This window comes from Protopterus annectens, chromosome 15.part0 (genome assembly GCF_019279795.1).
Source record: "Protopterus annectens isolate FY-2018-M chromosome 15.part0, PAN1.0, whole genome shotgun sequence".
Taxonomy (NCBI): Eukaryota; Metazoa; Chordata; order Ceratodontiformes; family Protopteridae; genus Protopterus; species Protopterus annectens.
The window spans coordinates 236,955,137-236,981,779 of record NC_056749.1 but is presented as its reverse complement, the minus strand read 5'-3'; the positions used below and the strand labels follow the sequence as shown (position 1 = coordinate 236,981,779).

At 44.0% G+C, this 26,643-nt stretch overlaps 1 protein-coding gene across 4 annotated transcripts in view; it reads left to right on the top strand.

Moving 5' to 3' along the window:
- LOC122790165 (SLAIN motif-containing protein-like) overlaps nt 1-26,643 on the top strand; it is a 524,881-nt gene that overhangs the window by 295,025 nt on the left and 203,213 nt on the right. For all 4 annotated transcript variants that reach the window (XM_044057761.1, XM_044057757.1, XM_044057758.1 and 1 more), the window contains one exon: nt 17,563-17,703. In XM_044057761.1, the coding sequence (XP_043913696.1) occupies nt 17,563-17,703 (141 nt within the window). The remainder of the gene's footprint in view (nt 1-17,562; nt 17,704-26,643) is intronic.

Here is a 26,643-nt window from a genome sequence, read left to right as displayed (position 1 = left end):
TGATGAGGAGCTTCATCCAGGCCCAGCTGCAGATGGGAGTGCTCTTGCCCCCCCCCTCTGGGGGGGGGGAGCTCGACCCCATTTTTTGCTCCAATCGCTACTTCTCCGACCCGCTTTCCGGGTTTGGAGCGTTCGGAGCTGAGCCGCGTTGGATCTGGGGGTGGGTCGGAGCCGACAGTACTGGTTACTTTGGCTCCGACTGGTCCCTCGAGCTTGTCGGATCCGATCTCTTGGAGCTGTGGGCTGAGCTTCGGATCTGTGGGATTCGGTTTGACTTCGGCTCCGATCCTTCGGATCCGATGGTCTCTGCCCCGGGTCCGGTCCCCGCTTCGGATCCGAGTGGGAGCCGACTCTCGGATCCTATCGAGGGTGGCTCCCCCTCGGCTTTCGCTGTGGTGGAGAGGGCACTGTTGAGTGCATCCGGGCCTCCGGTCCTGGCTTCGGCTCCCCCCTGCACTCCCTCTCAGCTGGTTCAGGCTCCCATCACCCGGCCTTCAGGGCAGCCTGCTTCAGCGCCTCTGGAGGTTCCTCTGGAACATGACATTGCTGGTGAGACTTCCTCGGACAGCCCCCCCGAGGAGGTTCCTCACAAGGCTAAGTGTAAGAGGAGGCACGTGGACTCCCCCGAGTCCCTTACGGAAGATACGGACTTAGATGAAGGGGAAGGCTCTCCAAGGTCACACCCCGAGGATGTCTCCTTTGGAGACATCATGGAAATGCTCAGGATTAGGGGAGGGTGGTCTGCCCCCAAGGCTTCCTCCGATGAGTCCGTATTCCTAGAGGCGTTTGAAGCAGGGCCATCTACCTCTTGGGTGTCCCCTCCCCCCGACCCCCTGGTGGACCTTATCTCCACTAGGGCTTGGAAGGAGCCGGACACTGTAGAGCCAGTCCCCAAGTGCCCAGATAGGATCCTGAGTCCCCCTGCAGATAGAACCCACTGGAGCAGAGGTCCCCCCGTGGATGCCATGTTGATGGCGGTGGCCATCAAGAGGGAGTTGGCTCAGGAGAGCTCCACGGTCCACCCACCGAGCAAGGAGTCTCGGGCGATGGACTGCCTTGGGAAGTGGGCCTTCAGTTCAGCAACCTTCTCCATGAGGGCGCTGAACTATATGGCACATGTCATCCGGATGCAGCGAGATCTAATAAAAGAATACACTGCCTCCCCCCCAGAGTCCATGTCGGAAGGGGACAAGCAGCTGTACTCCTCCCGAATGTCTACTCTACGTTCCGTTTCTAACACCTCTATGCGGCTCTTATCTCTCACGCCATGGAAGGAGCCACTAGAGCTGGTGGAGCCGGCCTGGTAATGAGGCGCCAAGCCTGGCTCCGACATTGTGACTTCTTGGAACCCTTTAAGGTGTCATTCGCGAATGCCCCCTTTGATGGTTCTGCACTGTTTGGCAAAGCCATTCGCGACACTTTAGTCCAGAGCGAGAAAGATGGGAAGACGTTGTCTGCCATCTGAGTCCGCTTCTCTGCTCTCCAGAGGTCCTTTTCTAAGAACCAAAAGGGTCAGAAGAAGATGTGGTTCCTGAAATCGCATCAGTCCCAGTCTGCTCCGGACAACCAGTTCTCTCGTGGCAGAGGAGGACAGGGAGGACGCCGCCCTAGAGGCAGAACGGGGTCCCAGAAATTTTGGGTCCAGAGAACCCTTCTCTGAGAGGCCCACGCAGAACCCCTGAGGGGTTGCCCGGCTGCTCCACTCTGGAGGCAGTCAGGGGGGCATCTTTTGAGGCACCTAGCAATGTGGTAGTCCATAACAACAGATCGCTGGGTGCTTCGCATTATATCCAGAGGCTACCAAATTCCCTTTATTGTAACCCCCAATATCAGAAGCCTCCCCGACGTACCACCCCATCAGAGGGAGGTGGCTGCTACAGAAATTCAGCAGCATTTACAAAAAAGAGCCATCCAACCCGTCCCCCCAGATCAGCTCGGATCAGGGTTTTACTCCAGGTTCTTTCTGGTGCCAAAAAAGACGGGGGACTTGAGGTTCATCCTCGACCTCTCTCTCTTGAACCTGGCAATATCCAAAGAAAAGTTCCGGATGGTCACCCTACAATCTATTCTCTCCCTGTTACAGGAGAACGACTGGATATGCTCGATAGACCTCAAGGATGCATACCATCACATTCTTGTGGACAGACACTCCAGGAGGTTCCTCCGCCTCCGGCTGGGAGCCAGTCACTTTCAGTTCAGGGCCCTTCCCTTCGGTCTCACCTCAGCCCCCAGGGTGTTCACCAAGGTCTTGGTGGTTATAGCGGTCAACTTGAGGCTTCAGGGAATTCAGGTCTTTCCGTACCTGGACGACTGGCTCCTCATCGCCCCAACAAGGCATCTGCTCTGTTCAAGCAGGGATTACTTCCTCAATCTTGCTCCAAGCCTAGGGTTGACTGTCAACATGGCCAAATCCTCTCTGGCTCCTACACAGGTAATAGATTTCATAGGGGCGAGATTGGATTCCAGACTAATGCTTGCTTTCCTGACTCCCGATCAGCTTCGAAACCTGAGATTGCATGTTCAGGCCATTCTCCAACTTCCTGCTCCACTGGCGGATTTGATCCTGAGGGCTCTAGGGTCCATGGCAGCAGCAATTTCTCTGCCGCACCTAGCCCGTCTAAATATGAGGGTCCTGCAGTGGACCCTCCAGGTGCAATGGTCCCTGTCTCGCAACCCCCTGTCCCATCCTATTTCCATAAGCAAGGCTTGCAGACAGTCGCTCGTGTGGTGGCTCCAATCCCCGAGCCTTCACACGGGACGACCATTCTCGATGCCTCCCCCTGTTGCCACAGTGACCACGGACGCCTCTCGCCTGGGTTGGGGGGGCACTATTCAGGCAGAACGGTCCAAGGCACGTGGAACAACAGAGACCTCCTTGCATATCAATGTCCTAGAGATGAAGGCGTTGCTTTTGACATTGCAGGCACTCCACAGCCTTCTTCCCATTGGGACGATTGCGGTACAAACGGACAACATGTCAGTTGTATGGTACATCAACAAACGGGGGGAACCAGGTCTTATCCTCTTTGTCGCGAGGCCATGAGAGTGTGGGAATGGGCGATATCCACCAACCGCTTTCTCATTGCAACGCACATTCCAGGACGGTTCAACATCCTAGCAGACAGGCTCAGTCATTCGATTCTGACCCCATACGAATGGTCTCTCAATCCTCTAATAGCGAAACAAATATTTGCCCAATGGGGGCAACCTTGTTGCGATCTCTTTGCCTCTCCTTCAAATACCAAATGCAACAGTTACTTCGCTGTAATCCCCCCTCAGGGGGAGTCCCCGAGAGACTCTCTGGTACATGCTTGGCCTCCCGGTCTCCTTTACGCTTACCCTCCATTGCCCATGATGCTGAAGCTCTTACAGAAAGCCAGTCGGTTGGGGAGCAAAATGATCCTCATTGCCCCATTCTGGCCTCGTCAAACGTGGTTCCCGTACCTGTGGTCTCATCTGATTCATCCACCCTGGATTCCCTCCCGGATCTCATTACTCACCCTCTGGGTCTTCCGACCCCCAACCTGGCCAACCTCAAGCTGACGGCTTGGTTGCTCCAGTTCCACTCCTGATAAGGACTCCCGGAATTTCCTCACCAGTCAAAGCCATCCTAGTAGCAGCACACAAACCGTCCACCAGAAGGGTCTATCGGAGTAAGTGGAAACGTTTCTCCATCTGGGCGGAGCACCATCACTTAGACCCTTTCATGGCGCCTCTTACGTCGGTTTTGGATTTTCTAACTACCCTCTTTCATCAGGGGGCTAGCTGCTCTACAGTCAAGGTACAATTAGCAGCGATTTCACATTATCATGTAGGGCATGAATCGGGCCCTCTAATTACTTCCAAGCTCTGTAAAGCTTTCCTCAAGGGTACCTTCCTTCTCAGACCTCTGGTCAGGGAGGTAGTACCCCCATGGGATTTATCTTTGGTTCTACAGGCCTTGACAAGCCCCCCTTTCGAGCCGGTGGCTACGGTTGATCTTAAATGCCTCTCTTGGAAAACGGTCTTTCTGGTGGCCATTACTTTAGCTAAAAGGGTCCCTGAGCTTCAGGCTCTCTGTGTTAAACCGCCGTATTTGGCCTTCCATCAGGATAGAGTTTACCTCAGGATCAATCCGTCCTTTCTGCCTAAGGTATCTTCGGAAGCTAATATTAATCAATCTATTAGTCTTCCCGTGTTCTTTCCCAATTATCAGAACAAAGGAGAGTACAAACTGCATTCTTTGGATGTGCACAGACAATTACGCTTTTATATTCATCGAACTGCTGGTCATAGGCAGTCTGACCAGTTGTTATTGTCTCCTTTGCTAAAACCAATTTAGGCAAGTCAGTTTCTAAAGTTACCCTGTCATGGTGGATAGCTAGTTGTATCCTCTTGGCTTATCAGAGTTCGGAAAGGCCTGCACCTGAGGGAGTCCGTGCTCATTCTACTAGGGCCGTCGCTACTTCGGCGGCTTTTAGATCTAGGGTCCCCTTGGATGATATTTGTTCAGCAGCCACTTGGCTTCATCTCATACCTTTATCAGCCATTACAAACTGGATGTTGTTTCCAGAGGTAGGGCGTCCTTTGGCTCTGCAGTGCTCCGGAATATTCTTCCATAACGGCCACCCAGGATTCAGGTAGCTGGGGACTCTGTCCCAAAGGTTGCTGACAAATGAAGTGCCTACTTCAGATTTAGAAGTTATGTACTCACCATAACGTTCCATCTGAGTAGGTATCTTCATTTGTCTGCAACCATCCCCCCCTCCTTCCCCCTGACCTATGGGATTCTGTTTAGGATCTGTCTTAGACAAGCCCCTTCCGGGGCACAGTAACAGTTGTTATATCGGGCAAACTTGATCTGAGGTCAGTCAGGGTTGGCAGGGGATTATGGGTAAAGGGAGGAGCTAGGAGCTTGGATCTATGCTGTGGTAGAAGTTGCCGGCTCGGATCCGAGATCGGATCCGTATCCCAAAGGTTGCAGACAAATGAAGATACCTACTCAGATGGAACGTTATGGTGAGTACATAACTTCTAATTATTGCTTACATATATTAATTATTAACGTCTTTCCAAAGACTTTAATTTAAACGAACATTTTAAAGAGCTTAGTTCATTCAGATCAGGGAACATATATGCGTTACTTAACACTTTCCAGTTTAACTCCCTCATTTCCAATTTAAGGGACCAAGGACCACCCCTAGCATTCTCATTAACTTGTTCTATCACTAAAAACAAAAAGTGGTCAGTATTTTCAGATATGTGCTTAGCTAGCGCATTAGTAGAGTCCCTTCTGGAAATACTGTACAGATGCTCATAAATTCTTTGTTTTAGGTGCCTTTCAATTTTACTAGTGTAGAACTGGTGGGCACTGCTGACATTTAGCAAGATACACAACACTAAATCTATTGCAATTGTACCTGCCACTGATTGGATACATATGGGTGCCCAGTGTAAACTTACTTGTAACCATAATGTGTTTGCAGTATTTAACAACTACCACATTTATACATCCCCAAATTTTATGGGTAATAGGGGTCCTCATCTTTACCATGTTCTTGAGATTGCAGCCCCCGCTTATAGACTATCCTTGTAACATCAGGTATCCTTTTCCTAATGTAAGTATCATTGGTCAAAACAGCCCACTTTTTATACAGAATATCCTTCACAAATTTAACATCAAGGGAGAAAGGGGTACTAAAAATCAGTGAAATATTGGAGTCAGTACTGTCATTGAAAGAATAACTATGTAGCACCGTTTCAGGTAGCTCTTCAAGTTCAGGTCCTTCTAACCTGTTTGAGTATAGGTTTAAACCACCCTGAATCATGTTTATTACTTATTTCAACAATTAATTTCTCTATTAAGGAAAGTGGATAATCTTGGGCAAGAAACATTATTTTGAGTGTTTCACATTCACACAAGAAGTCATGCTTTAACGTGGTCATATGAGTGGCCCTCACAAGCTGTCCCTCCTTAACAACAGGCCGCTTCTGGTGGTACATGTGGGAGCTACTAAAATGAAGAAAGCAATTGGAATAGGTTGGCTTACGATATATCTTTTCTGTTTGACGCCTGTTAACCCTATCCTTGGTCAGTAACACATCAAGAAAGGGAGTGGTATCAGTATCGAATTCATAAATAAAACTCAAAAATGTAGTGAGCTCAGATAAAGTTCGAATGAATTCTGCAGCATTATTACTATCCCCTTTAAACAGGATAAAAATATTGTCCAAATAGCGTGTACCAACAAACATATTCTTTAAATGTGTTGTGGTGGAATAAGATTTCATTCTCCCAGTAAGCCATAACACAATTTGCATATAATATAAGCAATAATGCTTAGCTTTAGAAGTTGGTTTTATATTATTTTATGATTATAAATGGATTTATAATTAATGTATGAATTTTGGGAGGGATGTGTCTAATTTATGGACGATGAATGATGATGTCATCTTTAGAGGTTTATTTAAACATACTTTCTTTTTGTCTGGCTCAAGAAGTTTGCATATTGTTACATTCGAAAGCACTTGTAATAAATTTGTCTGGTGAATACCTATTACCTTTTAATGTTTTAAAGTTGTTTGGTTTGTCTTTTCAGATTTGGAAATCCAGATATTCACTTATCCTGACAACCTTCTGATTCAAGCACTTCACTAAGCTTCTGCTGTGCAGTGTGGGATTCACCCTCATTCTCAAAAAGTCCATGTTGACTCTCTTCGGGATGAAGTGTTTTTGGGTTGCAGGATTCACACCATCCCAATGTTGGCTTCTCTTCACCTTCTAAGATCCTCTCTTTGGTTATTTTCAGTCTCTTGTTCCTCTTCCAGTTCTTCCTGCAAGGGAATTTCTCTGAGCCTTGGGGTTCATAGCATCTCCTGTTCCCATGTTTCCTTTTGCCAAACTCCACATGGGGAAAAGTTAGTGGTATCTCAAGACTGTCTGACTGTGACACTGCCTCCCTTTTCTAGTCACTCTTTATAATGCCTCAAACTCTTAACTACCCTTATGGATTCAGCAAATCTCCCTAAATACAGGTTTGCCTTTTCAGGTTCCCCTTCTTACTTGAGCTGTAAATGGATGCCTCCAGTTGAAATTTTGGAGCTTCCTGCAACAACTTGAAAGTTTAGGGTATCTGGTCCCATCAGCAGATGTCAGACCACATCAGTATCACAGATGAGGACTCTAATCCGCTTCTTTAGGCCTTCCACTCCCTTTGGGTTCCAGGTCCTCAAACGTTTTTTACAGACAATACAACAGTCATGTGGTACAGGCTTCTCTGCAGGCTGGCTCTTTAGGCTTGGTATTTTGCAACCCAGCATCACTTCACCCTTCAGATGGTTTACATCCCTTCAGAGTGCAATTTAGTGGCAGGTTTCTGAATAGATCCAGGATGCATCCTTCCAAATGGGTGCTTCACAGAGAGGCATTTCTTGGACATCTTCCATCAGTGGGATACCCCTCAAGTAGATGTTTTTGTGTCCCCTCTAAACAGATGGCTTCTTTTATTCTGTTCCAGAGTTACAAATCCACTGGCTTGGGAAAGGAATATTCCTGTATGCTTCTCCTCCTTTTTTACAAGATCATGTGGGGCACAACCAAAATCTTGCTGATGACTCCTTTTTTGGGCCAGACTACATTATTTCACTAGGCCAGGGGCAATCGGCACAAGGTACCTCGCAGGGTGGATCTTCTCACACAAGACGGGGGTCTTTCATTCACTCTGTGTCCAAATTTCACCTGACAATTTTGGGTGATAGGCTTTTGGGGTCTGAAAGGAATCAGAACTCTAATTTACTGAGGAAGAGTTTTGGGTTTTGCAGACCAGAATACTACAAACTCTTATGTGACTAAATGGAAGAGATTTTCTGTTTATTTCAAGCATGGCTGGGACCGTTTTTCTTGCATGGGTACCTATGGTCTTTTCTTATTTGTATGAATTGCTCAATACTTGCTGGCATATTCTTCTGTTAAAGCTCATTTGTCAGACATTTCTGCCGGACTGCCTTGAGTCCACATTTGGCTTTTAGTTTTGATGTCAAAACAATTCCTAAAAAGCATCCATCATATTGGGCCCCCAAAAAGCCTATTTCTCTTATTGGGACCTCAATTTTGTTCTTGAAAAATTGACTCCATCCCCTTTAGAGCCTGCTGGTGTTTCTTCCATACAACATTGTACTTGGTAGACTTTTTATTATTGGTGGCTTTTACTTTTGCATAAAGAGAAAGCTGGTGGCCAATAAGATGGAACTTCCAACACCAATTTTCTTCCAAATGTTTAATTCTCCAGTGAAGCACAGATAATAATAATAATAAATTAAGAAAAACGTCATACACATAACTGAGCGCTTTCATACTAGAAGTCAGGACTTCATCAGAATAAATGCCACATTAACCATCTAATTATGAGCCATCAATTAGTTAAGCAGTGGTTCAGATTTAAAGGTGCAGCATCATAAAAATTCAACTTTAAAGTCTTACATTTAAAAAAAAGAAGCTTTTTGTGTATAAAACTTAAGTTATAAAACCATATGAATTTTTAAAAATGTCAAAAATTAATACAAAACATTTAACCATAAAAATTGCGTCCTAAAAAAATTATTAAAATAACATTAAAAATTATCAAAGCAGCTTACTTTAAAACAGCTGACTTCCAATTCAACCAAGGTGTGACACCCCTGCACTGACCCAGTAAACAAGGAGCCTCAATCCTCACCATGGGCAACAGTGAGGGGATATACACAATGGGAAGATTACCAGTACACACACACAGTAAAATGCAATTTCTCTTAAGAGCACACAGAGCTCACAGTCTGGGGCTAGTTTCTCCTGCTTTCTCCAGATCCACAGGAAGACTCCCCACTGGCACAGCTATAGGGTTAAGATCCCAGCCGAGTGGTCAAGTTAAGACCTCCAGCACCCTGTCTGTCTAACCAGTGCTTTGTGTCCCAGCCCAAGTAGCTGACACACACTTACTTTGAGATTTGATTTATGTACATGCACACACACCTGGGAAAGGCTAGCACAGGTTTACTAGCTATGTCCCCCTTCTGCCCAGACTATAAGGTAGTTTCCACTGCCGCCAATCCCTACTTATCGGCTTTTAGAAGTCCCTTTAAGGATGTAATGTTACTATTGATTCAAATGGTAGCCTGACTAAGACTTGCAAGGCTATTTAGGAGTGGCCTGTACAGTGTCACCAAAATACATGTACAGTTACTCTGAGCTTAAATATGCATCTCAAGTAAAAGCCACAAAGATGAGTTTTAATAAATAATAAAAGAACAAGACAATTCTCAGTAACTCAGCACAGTGACTTCAGAGTTCAAAATCATAGGAAATATTTTAAAACAACATTGCAGGATGGTCTCAAATACAAAAAACATCTAAACTAATCTTTAGTATATTTCTATCTATATCCAAGAGGTACTATGTCCTAAATCTTACTTACAGAGCAAGTGCAGATTGTGGTGATGAGTGGATGTTCTTGCTTGGTCCAAGACAAACTACAAAATGCACAGTTTCTCTCTCAGAGAGTTCTTAATATCACATTTTACTGCTGCGTTAGCTTGGATGACATCACTTTGTCACCTGACTTCAGTTTCCAAGCCAAACCCCTTTTGTCAGAGACTTACAGAATTTAGCAGCTGTCTGTGAAAATGCATAGCCTTCAGATGTTTGCAGTTGCTAGAAGACATAAAACAATGAAACACAAAATGCAGAAGGCACCCTAGTTCTAGACATCTTGTCTCCTTGCTGCATTGAAACTAACTTTTATGACACAATCGTAAAACTTTAATCTCAACTTATTTTCTTGAAGTTGTACAAGTTAACTTTGTATGTTCCAATTTCTGCTATTAAAACATATATTTGCACAAGTATGTAGGTATGTAGTTTTTATACATGTCTGTTCTTTTCCAGTAGGGTACACTGTGGACACATCCTTGAAGCTCAATGCTGTATGAACCCTGTTCAATACACACTTCTCTACCAGTAGTTTAATGTACACCTAGCATATAGTTCTCTTATATTTGTAAGACAAGCATATGAATCATGTTGATATTCACAAATGACATTTTTTTTTTTTACAAAATTCCAGATGGCTGGGCTGGCAGTGTTTCTTTCTGTTACATTTCTGTAAAAATCGTATTAATATTCACAAATGGCATAGAATTATTTACAAAATTCTGGCCAGGTGGGCTGGTAGCATTTTGGTTTGTCACCCCCCCCCTGCAAATTGAGAGACCCTTAAGAAATGTTGCTGAGAGGATTGAGCCTATCTGGGAATACCTTACCTCATTCCCTGTCCTGAGATTCCAGCTGCCTTGCCATTGTTGACACCAATACAGTGCTGCACTGTCCCATTATATGCCTACAACCCTAGGCTCCACCATATAATTTGGGATTTTCAGGACTGGCTCCCTGTAGCCATAGATTCTTTTCAGACACATCCTGCCTTGTACTGCATATACTTAGCACAAGGGCCTCCCTATCATGGTAAGGTTTCATTGTGTTAACATGGTACAGTTTGTGCCCCTGTCTCCTACCTAGCAATCCTATCATGTAGTTAACATCACCGACCTTCCTTACCACTTTGTAGAGTCCCTCCCAAACTGCCTGCAGCTTGTTGTGTTTGACAGGAATGCGAACCATTACCTGCTGCCAAACACCTCACTCTCTAGCTCGGGCATTCCTGTCCTATCAGACCTTTTTTCTGCTGTTGGGCTTCTGCCAGGTTTCATTGGGCCAAGCTCATGAGTTCTCAGAGTCTTGCCCTGAGGTTTAGGACATGTGCCACAAAAGACTCCTTGTGGGATTCATGCTCACCTTCCCACTCATCTCAAATCAAATGTAGAGGTCCCCTCACCCTATGCCCATACAGCAACTCAAAGGGTGAAAAACCTATGGATTCCTGGGGAACCTCTCTGTAAGCAAACAGATGAGGGAAATCTGTCCCACTCCCTCTTAAACTGGTCTGCAAGTGCCTGTGGTGTCGTCTTGAGTGCAGAGTTTAACCTCTTAACAAGACCATTAGTCTGGGGATGGTAGGGGTGGTCTGTAGGTGCTTCATCCCACAGTACTTCCACAGACAAGTCAGCAGGTCTGATCTGAAATTGGCTCCTCTGTCAGTCAGTATTTCTTTTGGAATACCTACACTGCTGAAAATTTCTAACAAAGTATTTGCCACCTTTTCTGCCTCGGTGGAGGACAGAGCCATTGCTGTAGGGTATTTGGTAGCATAATCTACTGTCACTAGGATATTTATTTTCCCCGTGGAACTTTGGGTACTCAAAGGCCCTGCAATATCCATAGCTACCCTCTGAAATGTCTCCTTAGTCACAGGCAAAAGCATCAAAGAAGCTTTCTTTCACCTTGTCACCTACCTTGCCTACCTTTTGGTACTGCTAACAAGTCTTGCAGTACCCTGTTACATCACTGGAAATCACAGGCCAATAAAAGTTCTGCATAATACATCTCTCTGTACGTTTTATGCCCATATGACCTGCAAATGTCATGGGCTATGGCTACAAGTGCCAGACTGTAGGCTCTGGGCTGTACCAACTGCTGTATTCCCTCACCCTCTAGCCTACCCTCAGGGGTACACTGTCTATGCAATAACCCTTTGCCCCAGTATACAGAGTCCCACTTCTCTTGAGAATCTGGTACCTCACTACCTACCTGTCTCGGGCCTTGTAATGTAGGGTCTGAGAGCTGAGCCTGTCTCAGCTCTCTTTGTAGCCCTTCCCATCTCCCCTTCCACAGGAAGTCTGGTGTCCTCTGAAAGTGGTGCCTCACTGTTGGCCTGGATACTACTTACCTCTGCCCTTGCAGGCACTCTGTCCAAGGGAACATGGGTACCCACAAGCAGCTGTGGCTCTCACCTTCGGTCTCACTGCTACAAGATAGCTCCCTCCCTGAAGTTAACCACCTTACCAGTTCTGGCTGCAAGTGTGCAGTCTGTCTGGGTCTTCACCAGGCTACCAGACCCACATGCTTGTCTCGAAGCCTGACTGTATGCAACTGCATGCGCACACACTACTGCATTATCAAACTCATTCCCTATCAGGACATCTGCAGGGATATCCTCAAATGCACCTACTTGCTGGCTTCCTTTTCCACCCTTCCAGTCAAAGTGCACCCTAACCAAAGGTACTTGGAATGGCATCCCTCCTAAATCTCTGACTGGAGTAGACTGGCCAAACAAGTAGTGCTCCTCTTTAACCATTGCAGCCTTCACAATGGTTAGGTCAGAGGCAGTCTCTCTCAACAGCGGCCTCTTTCCCATCCACTAAAGATATAACCTGTTGCGGTAGTTTGGTACCCATGTTGTCTCGAGACAACTTACTGCTGGCATTTTGTCATTTCCACTTACTGGCTCTCCCACCTTTTGTTCCCCACCTTGCCTCTGTGGACCTCTATATACTCTATGGCCCCACTGGTTTCATTTAAAACATTTCACCCTTGGTCTTGGATATGTACCTGGACTAGTGGCTTCCCCTGCTACTGTTGGACTCTGTTGGAGTAGTCTGGGCTGCCCACCATGGGTTCCCTTAGACCCATGAGCAGCACTGGGTGTCCCTTTCCTGTGAATGAATGCCCTGCTTGCTGGGTATAGGTCTCCCTTCTTCCCCAACTCATGTCCTTGGGCAAAGTGCTAAGGGCTTGTTCGCTCTCCAAAAGTCTGTCAGCCCTTCAAAAGTGGTGACCTGACATCCACTCACTCATCTATGAAAATAAGTGCTTACTTAGTTCAGCAATATATTCACACACACTTTCACCTGCCCTTGCATCTATGCTTACAAAACTTTTTTTCTGTAAGCTTGAGGTGTTAACGTAAAGCATTCTAACAAACACATTTTGACTGTATTATAATTTAAGCAACCAGTATCAGACAGTTTAGAAACAGCAGTTACAGCTTTACTGTGGAGTAAGGGGGTCAGGAACCATACCCGGAGCCCTTGTTCAGCATTATACTGTTTACATATCCTCTGAAACATATGAATGAATTATCCCTCTCTGTAAATTGTGGAAGAAATTGACTGACCTTTGTTGCTTCTGGGGTTCAGTTACTCCCTTCCCCATTACCTCCATGACTCTGGCGAAGAGTCAGCATCTCCTTTTCATGTTGCCTCTGCCTCTCCTATTCTTCAGCCTCTAGATGTTGCAGTTTTTCTTTTTCCTCAGCCTCTAGACGTCTCAGTCACTCTTTTGCTTCTGTTAACAAACGTTTGGCCTCCAACTCAAGTCTCTCTAACTCCAGATGGATTTTTAAGTCCTCTGTGGAAAGGTTGAGCTGTCCATTTTCTGAGAGTTGTACATCTCCAAGGCCAGCCTGGTTGTCGTCCTGACCGCTGGTCTGCGATGCAGCTGTGCCCAAAGCTACAATCATTTCTGCCTTAGTGAGATTGGCACGCAGCAGTTCTTTAGCCTGGTACATCTCAGTCAACTTGCTTTTTGTCAGCTTGCCATACTTCTCTGCTGACATGCTTGCCAATTCTCCCTGATTGACTAAGCTAGAAAAAATAAATAATTAAATAAAACAATTGTGATGTGAAACTCTGAATGTTCACTTTGTGGCCGATTGAGAGTGCAAACACAGTCAGTGACTACTGTACACAGGCTACAGGAATTCAATATCCACACCACTACAAGCCAATTAATATGTGATGTGGCCATCTCACCATATATGTGATGTAGGTTTCCCACCACTGCCAACTGATTAATATGTGATGCCCCTGCACTGGCCCAGTAATCGAGGAGCCTCAGTCCTCACCACTGGCAAAAGTGAGGGACGTACACAATGAGAGGATTGCAAGTGCACACACAGTACAGTGAAATTTCCCTTAAGAGCACACAGAAATCATAGTCAGTCTGGGGCTGGTTTCTCCCTCTTTCTCCAGATCCCCAATAAGACTCCCCACTGGCACAGCTATAGGGTTAAGATCTCAGCCGAGTTGCCAAGCTAAGACCTCGAGTACCCTTTCTGTCCAACCAGTGCTTCATGTCCCTGCCGAAGTAGCTGACACATGCACACTTTGAGATTTTATTTGTATACAAACACGCACACTCCTGGGAAAGGCTGGCACAGGTTTACTAGCTATGCCCCCTTCTGCCCAGACTATAAGGTAGTTTCCACTGCCACCAACTCCTACTTATCAACTATTATAAGGCATTTAAAGGGTGTCCAGTCCTACTGTGTAATGTTACTATCTGACCAAGACTTGCAAGGCTATTTAGGAGTTTGCCTGTACAGTGTCACCAAATATGACTAGGGGGATGTTCTTGCTGTGTTCAAGATAAACTATAAAATGCACAGTCTCTCTCTCTCTCTCTCAGAGAGGTCTTAATTTTGCATTTTACTGCTGTGTTAGCGTGATGACAGCAGTTTTTATCGCCTGATTTCAGATTCCAAGCTAAACCCCTTTTGTTAGAGACTAACCGAATTTAGCAGCTCTCTGTGAAAATACATAGCCTTCAGATGTTTGCAGTTGCTAGAAGACATAAAACAGTAAAGCACTTACAAAACAATGCAGAAGGAACCCTAGTTCTAGACATCTGTCTCCTTGCTGCATTGAAACTTTGATGACACCATTGTAAAACACTTAAAATTAAACTTATTTTCTTGAAGTTGGGCAAGTTAATCTGTATGCTCCAGTTTCAACTATTAAAACATACATTTGCACAAGTATGTAGTTTATATACATTTCTGTTCTTTTCCAGTAGGGTACACTGTGGACATCGTTGAAGCTCAGTACTGTACAAACCCTGTTCAACACACACTTCTGTAGCAGTAATGTAATATACACATAACATATAGTTCTCTTACATTTGTAAGACAAGCATATGAGTTGTGTTGATATTCACAAAATGACATATGATTAGTTACAAAATTCCGTATAGCTGGGCTGGTAGTATTTCTTTGTTACATTTCTATAAAAACCATATTAATATTCACAAATGACATAGAATTATTTACAAAATTCCACCTTGCTGGGCTGGTAGCATTTTGGTTTGTCACACAAGGTTGTAAGGAAACGTACTCATTTAATCCTTAGCCATTGAAAGCATGTAACCTGAATTGCCACTCAAGTTCCTTGACCTCAAGTACTCCATTCATATCCCCCCCTAGAGTTGGCATTCACTTTTTCCAGTATGGCAAACTGATATTTAGTATGATGTGGACATACTTTGGTGCCCTTAAAAAGGACATTGTCATTCTGCCTCCCAATACCGTAATTATATTCATAAATTCTCTTTCAAAGGCACCTCTTCTGTCTTCCCTACACACAAACTAGAACACCTTGAACACTTGGCAAGGTAAACTACCATTTTAGTCTGGCAGTTCCCTTTTAATAAATGTATCCTAGTGCTCATGTTGTCCAGTTTGATAGTGCTATCTTCAAGGATGTAAAAACGTTGGGCACATCTACCACACTTAGTTGTTCTTGCCCTTGTTTATCAGAGTGATTGGAAAATGATGAACACTTTTCAAAACTTTCTTTCCAATTTCTTCTAGTTTTGTGGATAAATAAAGGTTTTGGACCTAAAAACTTGTGTCAGGAGGGGTTTTAAGGATTTTCCAATTGGTTTTACTGTATTCTTAATATCCGCAGCTTGATGTCTGTATTCCACCACCACAGCAGTTTCTAAATTCTTTCCCTCCTCTTTTTGTTCCTTAGGGTTAACCCTACATCCAACAGGGGTTTATATTTTAACCCCCATTGTGACTGAACATAACACCGAATTTGGTTAGTTCAGGGTGTTCTAACTTTTATCACGGTCACACTTTCCCGGTAAACAGAGATAAATAAAAATTTGATACTGGTACTTCATCTTGAATTAACTTCCTGCATCATTTGGAATGCAGTAAACATTTTGTACAAGTCTCCTTTTTATAGTTATACTTTGTGCCTAAAATTATCAGTGAAAGGAAAGTCTTCTGTGACCAAAATTGTCCTATTGTAGGCCCTTGCAGGGGTTACCAGCTGCTCTTACTGCTCTCTAGCTTTATTTTTGGACTCAATTCTCCATGCAGTAATCCATTAACCCCCATGTAAACTGCTCATACCTTTCATGCGGAAGAAGTCATTATTGGAATTTTTTATAAATCCAATTAAGTTTCAGTTAGCTGTCAAGTGGCTCTGTAGTGCCTGATTAACTTGTGTAGAGATTTTTTAAACAGATCCACAAGGTGTGTTTGAATTATTGAAAATATTGTGAGGAGGTTTGTTTTTATTTGATTACATTAGATGGACTCAGTGATTTTATTTTGTAGTGATATGTGGTGAAATTATAACCGGTATTATTGGAAATGTTTTTGCTTCTTTGCAGAGGTGGCAAAACAAAAAAAGTTTGGTTTAGCCAGGTTTCTTTTCTTTAAATGCTATGCCCATGTTTTCTACACATTAGGGAATGTGTATCTTGTTTATTGTTTTACTTTCCTGCAGAACTCTGTTAAAAGATGTTTAATGAACACACTTATAATAAAGGTTTTGAAGTGGGATTTTCTTGTACCACAAAACGGCTTAGCTGTCTATAGCAACTCCTTCATGAATTCTTCTAATTTCCACTTAGTAACAAATGAGTGTACCTTCTTTGAAGGTTGGGCGTCGGGCTGGCAACTCTGCACCATAAAAATCCACTGCCAGTTGTTAGCGGACCGGAGTTCCACTGTGGCGACCCCTAACTGTGATAAGCCAAAAGACGTACATACAACAAATGTCCAACTGCTAGCCTGTTTAGAAAATTCACTACTTTGATCAGCACTGATTTGTTCAATATGTGGACATGCCACAATTTGGAAAGCTTGCATTTTAAACAGGTCTAGGATAACACAATAGCTTAACTTGGAAGGTTCCTGTACATGGTTGTTACTTCTGTGACATACTTTACCTACTCGCATTTACTGTTCTGTCTTCTTCTGTCTTGCTTGTGGTTCCTTGCAGTCTTCTGTTAACCAAATTTCTCTGAATAATATGTACTGCCACATTTGCATCTGTTCCTAAGGTTGGTCCTTGTGTTCCACATGATTTGACCATAGTTGTTGTCCGGGTGGTTATACAACCTTGGAGGAGGTCAACAAATTCCCTTTACTATACTGACTAGAGTAGGGTACTCACAGCACCAGCAACCTTGCTCCCAGGAATCTAGCTGTAGAACTGAGAGCACTGCCCTTCACTTTGTTAAAGCAGTTTCAGTATATAGTTAATTGTGCAGAATCACATTTATTTACATCTTGGTCACATATGCTTGCACTGTTCAGTTGATCACTGTGGGCACTGCTGCTATTTTCAAAATGCTTTTTAAATTGTATTTGTTTTAATCGGTTCTGATTGCACAGCTTAAGTGATTGGTAAAGAAACATTGGTCATCTAGATAAATGACACAGATTTCTTGTGTCTTAGAGTCTCAGTTTTGTAGTTTTCTGTTTAGTGTCCATAAACTAACATTTCTTTTTTATTCTTTTGGTGTAGACTACTCGTTACCAGTTACTGATTTTTCATAAACACTGTTTGAAATGGAAAATGTTTGGAGATTTGTGTTTATATTGAGTGCTTATTTCTTCATTTTTTTTCTCTTTGAAGGTTATTTAAGTATGCACTCTGCTCTGAGCTCACAATCTTCCATAGATAGTGAACTTAGTACATCAGATGACTCCATCTCAATGGGGTACAAACTCCAGGACTTGACCGATGTTCAAGTAATGGCTCGTCTACAGGAAGAAAGTAAGTCCAGTTCACTGTTTCCCTTTGTGGGGGAGGTGACAGTGCAGGGTTGTGCATGTGTGGACTCACAGTATGGTTAGTGCAGTGTCATGATACTGTTCTTCACTAGTAAAATTATGTGCCAGTTTCAGATTATTTGATCTGCAAAGCAATCATTTTGGGTTTCATTGTAACTTTGGTAGTGGTATATCCTTGACAGCTGACAAAAAGTGCATCAGGTTTGGAGTGAAGCACAATATCTCACATTTAGTTGTGGCTTCTGTTGATTGCAGAAGAAACAGTTTGTTCAAGAGACACTAAATGTATGAAATGTGATTACTGCATACATTCTTTATTCATGTTGTTTAAGGAACTTTTGTGAAATTTGAGGTGTGCCTTTCTGGGTACTATGGCTTAGCGGTAAGCTGTGAATGATCTACATCAGGCTGACCTATTTAGTGTCTGCCATCTCCATTTGTGGATACTATGTATGATGTGACTAGAGTTGCACACTGTCATAGCTAGGCAAGTTAAGTTAAAACATGTTCAAATTATGAAATGGAGCATATTTTAAGTCCAGTAAAGCTGAGATTCTCTTAATGGGCTGTGTTTACTTGAGTTAAGTCGCATATTTTGGCTGTACTACATTCTGAGATCATGGGGTTTTGGGATATTAAAATTGGGATGAATCTTTGTGATGAAATATCTTATTGTTGCTTTCCATTGCTTGACTGGTCTTGTAGGAAGGACCCTTTAAAAGCAGGTATTATATTGGGGATAGCGCATTTTGACTGTCAAACTATGGTAGCCCAATTAAAAAAGGGGGGGGGGTGGCAAATGAGGGATATTTCATTTGTACAAGAATTGTGTTTATTAGCACTCCTGGAAAGGCCTGTACTAGGGTACTTAAATTTCAGTAATTGAACTTCTAATTCTGGAGGAGCATTATTGTGGATTTAACTTTTCATGTGGACTAGTGGAATAGCTGTTTATCTTTGTACTGATATATTGGGGGGCACATAGGTCTGCCATTACTATCTGAATATGCACCGTGAGCTTGAAGAAGGCACAAACTGTGTCTCATCATACATTATGAAAGGAGGTACAGCAGCATAGTTTTATGGGGCTGCTTCTCTGGGCTGTTTACTGTTGTATTTGCGGAGTGGAAGTTGTGTCTGCTTTTTTAGTGTTAAGTGGCGTAAATTGAAGGTGAACATAGCACTCTGCTGGTGTCTTGTCTCGATCCTTCCATCTGCTGGTGTGTGTCCAGATCCTTCCATCTGCTAGTGTTCTTTTAACCTCCAGTGGCTGATCTCTGGCACATATATTGGAGCACTGAAAATGGTGAAACTGGAATGAAAAATCATTGCAGCCAAATCAGAAGTCATTGTTCCCTCTTACAAGAGTGGATTGATTTCTGCAGGGATGAGTTGTTTAAGCATCTAGAAATCTTGATTGAAGGCTGAGTGGTTTTGGAGTCTGGCAGAAGATTCATAAGTGTGCACTAGGCTAGCAACCACTAGGGCCTTTTTAAGCCTAGCCATGCTTCTCAAATCTGACAAGTTCTGGTACCCTTGGTGAGTGTAAGCAGGAGCCTGGGAGATGAAACATTTATAAACAGGGGTCTGGGAAATGAACTGTTTGCAAGTTGCCTGTGTCCGAGAGACATTGGTTCCATCCCCGTCCAATTGTCCAAGATGCATTTGAATTGGGGGTTTACTATCAAAATTGCGAACGGCACTACGTCGACTGTCATATACTCGAACATGAAAGTTCGAAATCGGTAATGTCAAAGACAAAATAATCAATCTAGGAATGGTTTTAACGTGGGTCGAGGTAGGGGAGATGTTTGTAGTTCGGAATACTACTGAACACCTACCTCGACACATGTTAAAACCATTCCTAGATTGATTATTTTGTCTTCGACATTACCGATTTCGACCTTCCATGTTCGAGTATATGACAGTCGGCGTAGTGCCGTTCGCAATTTTGATAGTAAACCGAATTGGGTTAGGAAGGAATGCTGCTTCTCGTAGATGGGGAGCCTGTTTCAAAGAAGGGGGTTGTCTCTAGGATACATAGCTGTGTCTCTATCAGGTCCTGTTTATATCGCAGGCAAGGTTGAAACCTTTAGAAAGGGTAATTCTGGCGATGTTTATTTTCCAGATATGCAGAAGGTTCATCAGAGTGTGATCCAGTGATGCCTTTTATGCCATGCATAGATCTCTCCTCATCAGCCTGTATAAGATTGAATACAGGGATAGGACTTTGAGGCGGTCATCACTGGACATTTTATTTATGCCCTGCATTCTTTTAGTGATTACTCTTTCTGGATGTTCCAGTTATTGTATATGCTTGGTTGGATATATACCAAAGGGGGACATTGTGCTCTGTGTTAGGACTGGTGACTGCCTAATATGGTGAAACAATAACTTCCTTGGGCCAAAGTGCCATACCCTTGTTTAAAAGTTGCACAATGTTGAATGATTTCTTCATTACCGTATACATGTGATGGTCAAAGGTTAGATTACCAAGTGTCTTCAAGTCCCTGACTGCTGGGTCAACTTTGATGTATGTTGTCAGTATGATAGTTAGCAGGGGTGGTTGACTTCCCAAAGGAATGCATTTCTTGGCATTTAGTTTTAGTCCATGGCTCTGACAATTAGTTATTTGTTTGTGTCAGCACTTCTTAGAAAACATTAGTGTCTGTTGGTGATTCTGTGGCTGCTCCTAATTTGAAATCTGCATATTTGGTCAGCCAGAGGCCGTTGACATTGGCCTTGACTGCAGAGAAGTAGATGCCAAACAATAGTAGTCCCAGGACTGATCCCTGTGGGAATATACTGGTGACGTCCCTCTTTGTAGATGTAAGCTTGCCAATTCTAACTTCCTGGGTCCTGCTTGTGAGCCAGCTGGCTATCCACTGGATGACATATAAGGGTTTATACCTACTTTCTTGGGTTTGTCAACACAGCCTGAGTGGAGTATTGTGTCATATACCTTGGCTAGGTCAAGGTATGCTGTATGAACCATTTTTGCCCTCTTTCATTGCTTTAGTGACCTTCTCAAAGAAGTCCACCAGGTTGAGTAGGCAAGATCAGCCCGTGCTAATGGCCCTAGGGCCCTTACTATAAGCCTAGCAAAGTTCTGCCTTTGTTTCCACAATTCGCACCTATGTCCCCTGGCCAAGAGAGAGAGAGACAGGTGGAACACCCCCCCCCCTGCGGTGAAATTTACGGTTATCCATCCAATCATCCAGATTGTACTTGAAGAGGGCCAACGAGGTGCTCTGCTTGACATGAATTGGGAGTCTGTTCCACAGGTGCGGTAACCTCTGGGAGACAAACAAGTCCCTCCAGCAGGTTCTATTAATGTCGCATGCTAGGTTAAGGCCTTCAGAGCAAATAAACCGTGAGTCATTGAACTTACGGATATACAGCATTTCCAGTAAAGCAGAGTCAGAGATTGCCTTATATGCAAGGCAGTGATCACCTCTGATCAGTCCATATGAAACTGTGTAAAATGACAGTGATTTCAGCAGATGCACATAGGACAGATGCTGAATAACTTGAATTCTGCTTGTAAGGAACTTGTGGTTTCTCCAATTGCCGCAGGTGCCTGGAAAGGCACACATCAAAAGGGACGTTGTACTCCATTATTGGCCTGATGAGGGAAGAGTACAGGGAGGTTACAACTTTCTCTTTCTGAAGGCAGTGCCCTTACTTATGAGATGAGCAATATAGAATTTCCTTCTTGCCACTATGGAGACATGGTGATCAAAGGTAAGGTTGCTCTCAACCTGTGTGCCCAGGTCTCTCACCACTTAGTGCATGTTTAGGGTGTTTTTATTTATGTGGTAGTTACAAGGGATGCTAATGCATTTTTTTGCATTGAGTTTAAGGACATGACTTTGGCACCAATCATTTGTTTAAGACCCTCTTGTAGGATGTTGATATAATTTAGGGATTCTATGACCGCTCCCAGTTTACAGTCATCAGCAAACATGGTCAGCCACAGACCTTTAGTTTTTGCTTGTACTTCAGAGAAATAGATTCCGAACAGGATTGGTCCCAGGAATGATCCCTGTGGAACATTAGTGGTGACAGTTCTGCTGTTGGAGGTGGATTCCCCTATTTTGACTGTATGGGTTCTATTGGTGAGCCAGTTAGCGACCCACCTAATGATATAGGAATTGATACCTAGCTGGGTGAGTTTGTCAATAGTGCCTGAGTGGAGGATAGTGTTAAAAGCCTTGGCCAGTTCCAGGTAGGCTGTATGTAGATGTTCATCGTGTTTCACTGTTGCAGTCATTACACTTGGGTTATCCTGCTGGCAGGCTACCCGCAGTCGGACCGAATTCCAAAGTCGGGGTCCAGCATCGGTTGCTGTCACCTCTTCCCTAACGTCAGTGCGCCAGGGGTATAAAAGATGCAGCTGATGCCATTTTCTTCAGTCTTTCTTGCCGCACGGTGCCCGAAGCAAAGCTGTTCGCAAGTGCCGGTCAGCCGACTCCTGAGATTTTCAAATCGAATTTCAGATCCAAAGTCTTCTATAAAGCCAAGTACCCCATTGGGGAAACTTTTTTCTTGCCCCAGACCAATGTAAGAAAAAGTTAACAATTGTATTTCTTGTGGGAAGCAAATACCTCATAAGGATTTCCACTCTTACTGTATTCCTTGCCTAGGCCCTGACCACGACGTTGCTAGTTGTCGGTTTTGTGCTAGATTTAACGAACGCACTATTAAGCGTCGGTACGATTTCGGTTTTCATTATTTGGCAGAAGGTTTAACTACATAATGCCGTTGGAACAACAGACCGGAATTCATAAAAAACGCAAGGATAAAGGCAAGGACAAGCATCCGAGGTCCAAAACCGACAACAAAGTCTCTTCTAGGCCAGTCGCCGGTTCGCCGGTGCTCAGTGAGGTGCTTTTGCAGCCCCTGACTCCCGCTACCTCAGAGCCACAGGCCGCCTCTGACTCCCACGTGGAGACAGCTAGGCCTCTGGATACTCAAGGTATTGGCTCTTTGGAAATTAATCCCTCAGATGGGTCCGGAGCCGCTGAGCAGGAATCAGCTTCTGAGGGGTGTCTTCAGACCTACACAACTTTATATAAAGCCTACTTCAGCATCCAAGACTAAGTCTAAAACAGTTTTAAAGACAAGAAAACCAGTACAGCATTTTCCAGGACAGGCTTCTATGCCTAAGAAACAGATGCTCAAATTTGCCGAAGACTTAATTACTTTGATCGGGGGTTCTCATCCCCCTCCTGATAAGATGGAACATAGATTTATAGGTAATAGAGAAGATCCGGAGAGTACAACAGGAAGGAGATTAGTTGATAGATGAGAAAAGGCAGTAGGCAAGACACTGAATATGATTCCTCTGATCAGGTTTCCATTTCCTCCGATTCCTCTTCTGATCAGGGATATTCTGTTCCTCCCTATGAGGATTCTGATGCTGAAGATTCTATTCCTTCAACTTCTCCTCCTGAGGACTATTCTTTTGGGGAAACCCTGCGTACCATGAGAGAGCATTTCCATTGGGAGAGCCAGGATAATTCCGAATCTAAGAAAAGACTTGGAGACTTCCTTTTACTTCCACATCACAAACCTCTTGCAATTCCCCCTGTTCTAGACGTAGTGGATGTTTTCTCAGAGTCCGGCCTGTCTCCAGACTCTTTACCTCCTGCCCCTGTTAAGCCGGACAGATACTACAGGGTTCCAGACACCCATAAATATCTTTACAAAAACCCTGCTGCTGACCCAGAAACTATCTCACAGGGTCCCAAAGGGGTCAAGGCTGTCTCTGCCAAAAACCCTGTCCCCTCAGACAAAGATTCTAGGGCTTTGGACAGATGGGGGGGGAAAAGTTTACACTTCTGCTACTTTGGCTGTAAGGGCTTTACATTGTCAGTTTCATATGCTCAAATATCAGCAATACTTAATGTCTTTGTTAAAACAAAAAATGTTGACAAATTCTGAATGTACTGAGAACAAAGATTTGCAGGATTTATTGCATGCAGCTGAACCAGTGGGAAAACATACTTTGCAATGTGGCTATGATTCACTGGAGGCCTCGTGCAGGGCCGCTGTTACAGGTTCTGTTATTAGAAGGCATGCTTGGTTAAAGGAACAGAATCTGCCTGATCATGTTAAAGCAAAATTATTTGATGCGCCATTACAGCATGATACTTTATTTGGTGTTAAGGCAGAGGAGGTGTTAAAGAAAATGGAGGATAAGGCAAAATCTATGCAGACAGTAAAGGATTTCTTACAGGTACAGCCACCCAGATTTAGCAGAAACTGTCCCTCTAAGAATTGGTCCTTTCCAGTGTCAGACAGACCACAAAGAGGCAGTTATAGATGCCCTAGAGGCAGGCAACAGCCCCAGGGCTCATACAGGCCCAAACAATGGGGTGCTTCTACCTCCAAAAGCAAAGAAGACAAGTCACAGCCTTATAGAAAACAGTCCCAATGACTTCCCTCTGCCAATGCCAAGCACTTCTTTTTTGGCAGCACCCTTAGGGGGAAAGCTAGCACTTTTTTCACAAAACTGGCACAAGATCACCCAGGACAAATGGGTCTTAAATATAGTCTCTCAGGGCTACAGGTTCCACTTTCACACCCTTCCAAAAGCAAAAAGTATGCCAGACCTGCCACGCAATCAATGGCAAGAGGCACAAAAACAAGTTTCATCTCTCATGGATATGGGTGGTATTCAGCCAGTGCCACAACAAAAGCAGGGACAAGGATTTTACTAGAGACTTTTCTTAGTACCAAGAAAGGACAAAGCCTGGAGACCACTTCTGGACCTGTCTATTCTAAATACTTTTCTGGACATCCCAAAATTCAAAATGTTGACTCTACAGCAGCTTCTGCTCATGCTGGACAAAGAAGGCTTGGCTCGTAACTTTGAACCTCAGAGGCATACCTGCGTGTCCCAATCAGACAATCTTGCAGAACATACCTCAGATTCATAGCTGGCTCAGTGCACTACCAATTCTCTGCACTGCCCTTTGGCTTAACTACTGTGCCCAGGGTCTTCACAAAATGCCTGGCACCAATAATTGCATTTTGCAGACAAAGAGGAATTCAAATATACCCCTACTTGGATGACTGCCTTATTCAAGCAAAAGACAAAGATATTCTACTATAGCATCTGGCGTTTGTAAAAATATTACTAATTTGCCTAGGATACACAGTAAATGAAAAGAAATCAAAACTAGTGCCCTCTCAAGAGATAATATTCCTGGGTGCAAGCTTAAATACAACAGCCCAGATGGCATATCTCACGCCAGACAAACAAAGGCATCTGACTTCTTACTTCAAAGACATGGCAACAAAGACCCAGTTATCTGCAAGAAAAATTCTGCAGACTCTGGGCTCCATGGCATCCTGCATTTTACTAATTCCATATGCAAGACTGTGCATATGAGGAAACTACAATGGTATCTAAAAAGTGTTTGGACTCAACATTGCCACAGCCTGGAAACAGTAATTACTCTTATTCCCTGCCTGCAACAGGAATTTCTATGGTGGGCACAGGCCTGTCACCACAAGGGACAACCATTCACCTTACCCACTGCCAGGCATACACTAACAGATGCATCGGATTATGCCTGGGGGGTGCACATGGCAGGAAAATGTATTCAGGGCACATGGCCCACAAACCAAATGCATCTACATATAAATTAAAAACAGATGCTAGCTGTACAAAATGCTCTGACAGCCTTCAAGGACCTACTTCATCCAGGACAACTACTGATAAAGATGGACAATACTAGTCATGTACATAAACAAGCAAGGGGGCACACATTCCTACCCCCTCTGCAGGCAAGCCATGACTTTATGGAACACAGCATTGACTTACCAAGTACATCTGCAAGCACAATTCCTGCCAGGAAAGACAAATACTTTGGCAGACTAACTAAGCAGAAACCTCATGGATCCTCACGAGTGGAAACTGGATCCACAAATCTTCAACATGATAACAGGGAAATGGGGATGCCCAGACATAGATCTATTCGTCTCCCCTCACAATTGACAGCTACAGAGATTCTGCTCTCAGACTTATCACAAGCAAGCATGGAAAGTGGACGTCCTTTCATTTAGCTGGAAAGCCCTTACAGTATATGCCTTCCCTCCTTTGCCTCTCCTCTCCAAGGTACTCCTAAAGGTCAAACAAGAGAAGCCAAAAATGATACTGATTGCTCCAGACTGGCCATGTCAGCACTGGTACCCAATCCTAAAGAGCTTGTCTCAAGGCCCATCCTGGACATTACCTCTAATACCTCATTTGCTGACCCAACAGAACAATCAGATCTTGCACAGCCAACTCAGAACCCTAAATCTGGCTGCATGGCGGATAATGTAATCTTTCAAAACACACCTCTCTCTAAAGCAGTTATGGATGTAATTTTGGAGGCCAGAAGGCCCAGCACCAGAAAATCTTATGCAGAAAAATGGAAAAGATTCTGTGCTTGGAACCAAGCGCAGGGAATTGACTCGCTAGAACCTAATATTCCTCAGATTTTGCAATGCCTAACTGAGATGCTGGACAAAGGCCTATCCTTCTCATCAATTAAGATCCATGCCTCTGCAATTTCAGCTCATTACAATACGGATCCCCCTATTTTTTCTCATCCACTGCTAAGACAGTTTCTCAGAGGGGCCAAAAACTAAGACCTCCAAGAAGAGCTCCAGTGCCTATATGGGACCTCAACTTTGTCTTGGAAAAACTTGCACTGCCTCTTTTTGAACCAGCCAATACAGCAGAGATAAAATACTTGTCATGGAAAACCGCTCTTCTCCTAGCAATAACTTCAGCAAGAAGAGGCTGTGGAACCTTTCATTATTTTCCATCAGGACAGGGTTTCTCTAAGGACAAACCCGACATTTATGCCTAAGGTAGTGTCCAGCTTGGCTCTTAACCAAACCATACATTTGCCTACCTTTTATC